Source organism: Littorina saxatilis, linkage group LG4, assembly GCF_037325665.1.
Source record: "Littorina saxatilis isolate snail1 linkage group LG4, US_GU_Lsax_2.0, whole genome shotgun sequence".
NCBI classification, from domain to species: Eukaryota; Metazoa; Mollusca; class Gastropoda; order Littorinimorpha; family Littorinidae; genus Littorina; species Littorina saxatilis.
In genome coordinates, this window is record NC_090248.1 from 44,674,878 (window position 1) to 44,681,435 (window position 6,558).

The 6,558-nt window shown below is 42.3% G+C and overlaps 1 protein-coding gene across 1 annotated transcript in view; it reads right to left on the bottom strand.

Moving 5' to 3' along the window:
• Positions 1–2,983: 2,983 nt before the first annotated feature.
• Positions 2,984–6,558, bottom strand: part of LOC138964854 (uncharacterized) — a 3,853-nt gene continuing 278 nt past the window's right edge. Inside the window, exons 1-3 of the mRNA XM_070336912.1 lie at positions 6,457–6,558; positions 4,630–4,851; positions 2,984–3,294 (exon numbers count right to left, since the gene is read on the bottom strand). The exon at positions 6,457–6,558 is cut by the window's right edge and continues 278 nt beyond it. Of these exons, the coding sequence (XP_070193013.1) occupies positions 3,114–3,294; positions 4,630–4,851; positions 6,457–6,558 (505 nt within the window). The 3' untranslated portion in view covers positions 2,984–3,113. The remainder of the gene's footprint in view (positions 3,295–4,629; positions 4,852–6,456) is intronic.

Consider the following 6,558-nt stretch of genomic DNA (forward strand, 5'->3'; position numbering starts at 1 on the left):
CTGCCGCACAAGGAAGTTCGCGTATAGCGGCTGCTGTCGGCTGTGTTTATATCACGTTTATATTAACATACTGTCTGTTCTGTCCGGCTGACAGTGCTGCAAAAAGTAACTGAACGAAAAAATATGTTTGTTTGTGAACATCCTTTTTAAATGACCATAAAAACACCGCAGAAAATGGTGTAGATTAAAATTAAATCAAATTTACTAAGGCAATACCCGCTGCATCGCTGTAGTTATGTAAACATGATTCAAGTCAGTGTCTTTTCACGAACTAACCGTCGTTATTTTTGTGTGTTTTAGTCAAATACACAAACATACTGTATACATGGTCACTTAAGCCTGAGAAAATATGTCAGGAATAAATCGTTAACGAAATAGTTCCCGGTCAAATCGGTAACTAAGGCACTGATTTAGTCAACTTGGCGTCGTCCCAGCACCTCTAAAGTGAAATGGGTAGTCAATTGCACGGTGCTAAGAAATTATCATGTAAGGAAAACTGTAAAATACAGCAACTTAAACAACATTATTGTGACCTAGCTGACTTTAATTAAAGAATCTTGATCGATCGATGATTGTCTTATTTCTTATCGGTTGCTTCTTTCTTGTTCAGAAAGCTCTCTCTCTCTCTCTCTCTCTCTCTCTCTCTCTCTCTCTCTCTCTCTCTCTCTCCCTCTCTCTCTCTCTCTCTCTCTCTCTCTGAGTCAGTTACACACACACACACACGCACGCACGCACACACACACACACACACACACACGCACACACACACACGCACACACACACACACACACACACACACACACACACACACACACACATGAATTGAGATGAATTAACGAGGTACGTACGGACCGACTGGATGACACTTTGAACAGCATCGTCACAAGTATTCTAGTTTGAGAAGTTTTCGACTTTTGCGCTTGGACGAAGAATAGAATCAATTGTTCAGTTGTCCTTCAAAACAAAATTAAGCCTGATGTTAATTAAACAACTGCGCAATCACATTGTTGAGCTTGTGTACAGTGTGTGTTTTCTCTGTTCTGGTAGAATACACGCAGTTCGACGCTACACTTTTTACTGATTTTCCGACATTTAACGAGAGAAAAAAAACAAAAAAACAACCCTCACTTGCTCTCTTCCTCAGGAAATTTGAACATCCTGAAGCCTTTGGCATGTGAGTTTGAGCAATTGATGGCCAAAGACCATGCCCCGCTGTGTTTTCTTTTTGGTGCGGCCATGGTTGTGCTGCACGATATCGCTACTGCTGTGGAAAGGGAAAGTAGGTTTTTACATGTTTCCGCGTGGTGGCGCCACAGGGCTTCCTGTTTCAATTTTCAGCGCCGAATGAAGCGTCTCTGTATACTCTATAGTCTCTGAGGACACTCCATAACAAGCCCTGCTGTACTTGCCGCTGTCACGAAAAACCGCCAGTCATCAAAATATTTGCCTGTGCACAGACAGTCAACCCACAGCAATGTGAAAGGTGTACGTACACACACACACACACACACACACACACACACACACACACATTACACACACACACACACACACACATGTACACACACACACACAAACACACACATACACACACACACACACACATGCGCGCTAAATATAGAATTTCATGTTTTTATTATGAGCATGAAAGTTGCAAAGGATGAAGTGTTCTTTCTGTTTTAAAGGGTCACAAACTGATGATAAGGTACACCCAGCACCTCTTGTTCACATGAAAAAGGTTGATTTCTGCCAGCAGACGGATCCTGAAGAACCCAAAGGAAACCGACAACCGCTAGCAGTGCATGAACATCTTTTCAAAGTTATGGAGGAAGAGCCCGTCAGCGAGTCAGACGAGGAGGAGGGAATGGTGACAGACCGAGAAAACGAGGACTGGGAACTCGGTAACCAATCCGAGGAGAGCTGTGACATCACTGGAAGGTACAAGCTTTTGTCATGAATCTTCTGTCGCTGTTTCTTAGTTGAACATGGGGAAATGCCCAATGTCCCGTTTCACGCTTAATCACGAATTTCGCTATATCTCATGTACATTGTTGTAAACATTCCCACCCCCCACGAAAGAAAAAAAAAAAATCAAAAGAAAGAAAAGGGAATTTATGCAACAGATCATGTCCGTATGTGATTGTGACGTATACTATTTCTATGTCGTCTGCTCCTGAAGCAGACAATGTTGTTTTGGAGCAACCCGGATGACACGGGGTGGGGTAAAACAGAGGATGATGGGTACATTATAAATATAGCCCACAATCATCCTGACTGTAAACAGTGACAGCCGAAATATTAGCTGAGTTTTTGAGGAGTAGAAAAGCGACAATAATCCCGGCGAGTATCATTGTTTTTTAAGCTTTTCTGTTTTGATATCGTACCACTATCATGGGCTTTCAATTGAAGTGAAAAACTTCATGAGAGTGGTAGTTATAGTGTGAAAACCCTTCCTGTACTACTCTGCAACAGTTCTGACCTACTTTGGAAGCGTGGGTATTTGTTCCTTCTGTCAAGATGGTTGAACGTGCTACAGTTTTGTTTGTCGGACACTCGCATGCACGAAGACTTGGGGAATTCCACAAATAACCTCTGCTTTCAGTTTCAATGATCTCTCCCTTATGAGTATGTTTCTGAGTCATAAATTCACTATCTGATGCAAAAGTTTTGACAGACCTGAGTTTAGTGGAACTCCCACTCTACGTCCTCAAAAAGGATATGTAACAAAATCAAATCTTAGAAATTAGAAAAATATATAATAGTGAGGGTAAATTTCTAAAAGTTTAACTTCAAGCAGTTCATTTAACCAAGAAAGGTAGTGAACGTTGTAACACAAGAGGGGGGGGGGGGGGGGGGGGGTATATTTAATGAACCCGTTATACATTCATACCGATGCATATCACCACAAACAGTTATTTCTTGAGTCAAATTCATCGATTTAATTTGTATTTCTATTTGCGGGGCACAGGTTATGCTGACCGGCTCACAGAGTATCTGATGCGGGAGTACACCAACAGCCCCAGGAACCTGGAACTAAGTTTGTGGGATCATGTGGACCATGTACCAGACCACCTGGCATCCCAGTACCATTTTCCCACCATGCAGGAAGCTGTTCAACACAGGGTCACACGATTCCATCCAGCTGGGGGGAGTTTGAACCCCACTCTTCCTCCGTCTGGAAAAGTGTCCCTGATCGTTTTCACGGCACAAGCTGGTAGAGGCACCCTGATGCTTTTGCCTAGAAAACCCCAACACCATCGCACCAGCTGCCTGTAGGCGACATATCTGTATTTCCTGCGAAAGCAAGAAAGAAACAAGTGGTGTAAAGCAATCCCAGAATAACATTGAACGCACTGCATTTTTGTCACAAATATAATATAGGCAAATATTTAAAATCTATATATCAATAACCCGTAGCAGGGGCGGACCTAGGGGGGGGGGGGGGGGGGGGGTTCCTGGGTGCCCGGACCCCCCCCCCCCCCCCCCAAAGGGTTTGTGCTTTCCTTCCTTCCAAATGCAACATGCTTGAAACTGACGAAAAACTCAAAGGAGAGGCCTCCGATTGACCTAAAAAAAATAAAATTCCTTCAGCATCTGGGGGGCGAAGCCCCCCAGGGCTTTGCCCCTGGACCCCACCGGGGCCTAAGCGGCCCATGGACCCCTGCTCCAAATTGGAACCCCCCCCCCCCCCCCTTATCCACAACTAGGTCCGCCCCTGCGTAGCAAGAAAATAGATTACAATTTCATACGAAAATCGTATAGAAAGCGTGTGGAGCGATTCCTTGAAAATGATTGCTGAGATCTTCATGAAACTTTGCATCTAAAACCTTCCAGAAGATGTCTTCCTTTTTTTCGATAAATGTCAGGCGGAAACCTCCTTTTCTTCTTCATCCATAAAAATAAAGATATGACATGTTCACTTTAGAAATTTGTGTTGGAATCTGTTATGTAGGTATACTGTATGCAGGCAGTTATCGGACTATGACCAATGTCCGCCAAGTTCTATTACTGTAGGCTTTCACCAACGATCATCAGCTACACACCCATTCTAAGCAATGAGGTACATTTCCGATGTCAAAACTTAAGAAAAATTAACAAGCTCTAATCATACTGATAATTATGTGGATAGGGTGGATTAATGTATTAGTTAATTATTTGTCAGGGGAGTTACAATTTTGTTCGTCATTTTTTTTAATCGGAGTACACCTGTCGTGGGGAGTAACTTTCTCACGTATGAGTAGAGTAACATATTCGTACGAATTTTTTTACTCCGGAGTAAAAATCTCGTAGGATTAATATCGTGCTACACCGGCAAGTAAGAAGTGTACATACTGAAAAATCCCACATCAATTAAATTGTATCTTGAAAAGTTTGTGGGTGGGTGTTCAGTCTTACAATAGGTTTTGTATTTATTTCACACAAATGCTATTGTTTCCCAGTTGCTGTTATTTTCCACTGTTAATGTTTATAATGAAGATTTAATTAGATTCGATGTATTTGTGTCTAGTTTACGTATCCGATCTGTTTATTTGTGTAATACAATGTACTACGTATTTCACTCTCTTTTCAGTGTAAGAATATGCAAATATATCCGAATGATAATCTTCTGATTTGTGTTGTGTTACATACTCATGCAGATCGAAGTTTAGACGCCCGTAGTCCTGCTTGTACGCATAGTATGCGGTCTCCAGGCAGTAGATGTCCAGACACACGGTACGAAAGCCAAGATGTGCTGTGATGCAGCCTACCTGCTCTTCCATGCCTTCTACCTTCTGTTTGATTTGTCTGACGTCGTGGCAACACACACACTCAACAGAAGTTGGCATCCGGCAGCAATGTCCGCACTGACACCTGAAACAGTGGATCACTCTGTAATCATAACAGCATGCCCCGTTCACATAGGAGACACACAAAAAAACCGGGTGATTCTTATGTATGCACAAAACTTACCATGCTTTACAGAAACAACACGAACAGTACCATTAGTCGCGGTTTCACAATGCATGCAGTGTTAGTACCCTTCGAGTGAATCTAACAGGGTCGCTTTTTAACACTGACCACACATCGTGACTGACCTGGCCACTGTAAAACAGAAACAATGTCCTGTCTCCTCAAGGTGTTTGAAAATACTCCTGCACTGTCTTTTGAACAGTGTCCCATGTTGCGAAACAAATCAGACCAAACATCAATCAAAAGAAGGGGACTGTTGTGTATGCATTTTTGGATATTTCTGAGAAAGCTTCTTTTGTTAAAACGACTAGCGGTATCACTCCATCACACGATAAACGATCACATTCACAGAATTCGATTTCAGCCTGCTTCTGTTGGAGCCTGGGGAACATAGCCACTACACAATGGTCGCCTCATCACGGGTATCGCGCGTGCGCACACACACACACACACACACACACACACACACACACACAGACACACACACACACACACGCACAAACAAATTAATCTTTGTTCATCACTGAATTATTTATTTTCAGATCTACGATAGATCTTCCTAGTTTTTCTGTTGAAATCGGGCACACGCCATTATGACCCCCCCCCCCCCCCCCCCACACACACACACACATCCTCCTATTCAACAGAACGAAGATTGTTTTGAAGAGTTCTTCAAAAACATACCGCTTCACTCAAGATTAAATTCTGCACTGATTTATAAAAAAAACAAAAAAAAACGCTTTGTCTGCATCAGAGATCTGCATCATTCACAACAATCCTTGGTATCGTCCCAGAATTGCCTTTCGTTCATTTTCAATGCCTACTCGAAATGTCCTTCTACCTTTGAAAAAACTATTTCCCAACCTCCCTACTGACCAAACAACATCTCTGGCACGATTTCCTTCCTAAAATAAATACACAAAATCACCACTTTTAGACCATAACTCATGTCCTTCCGTCGTTTTACAAATCGTATCATGGCAGATCTAAAATACATAAAAAGGTTACAGGGGAATAGGCACATGTAAGGCAATATTCCTGAGATAGATCTCTGAATATTGAAATCACCGCCGCCATTTCAGAAAGCTCCCTTTTACTGTTTTGTGGTTCCATGCATTACCTAAAACGAAACACTGTGTCTTACTGTCACGAATCAGTGAAAATATCATCAACATCAATGTCATTCTGTACGAGAAAATGGCATTACGCAATTTGACTTACTATCAACATGTTTTGTTGTGTAAACGGAAAAAAAACCGTGCTTAGAATTCCCAGAGGGGAAAGAGATCGTCAAGTGTAGGCAACACTGCAGATACATTTATTCTGAACTGTCAGTCCCAAGTAAAATATCCAAGTGGTAAGAAAACAAGACGCTTGAAAAGCTCAGCTTAGCATAATCCTGTCATGCTAACATACCAACAGAAGCACAAGAACTGATGAGTGGAAAACGCACATGACTTTTGATCTAGCATGCAGAAGATAGCGACAACAATAGTAATCACATACCAGTCAGTGTTGCCGATTCTGCATGCTGGCTCTGTTACGAGCAGCGTCTTGTGGCCTTCTTTCCTCGTCTTTCTTCCGTTGTTCAAACTGGTAGGAAGAACG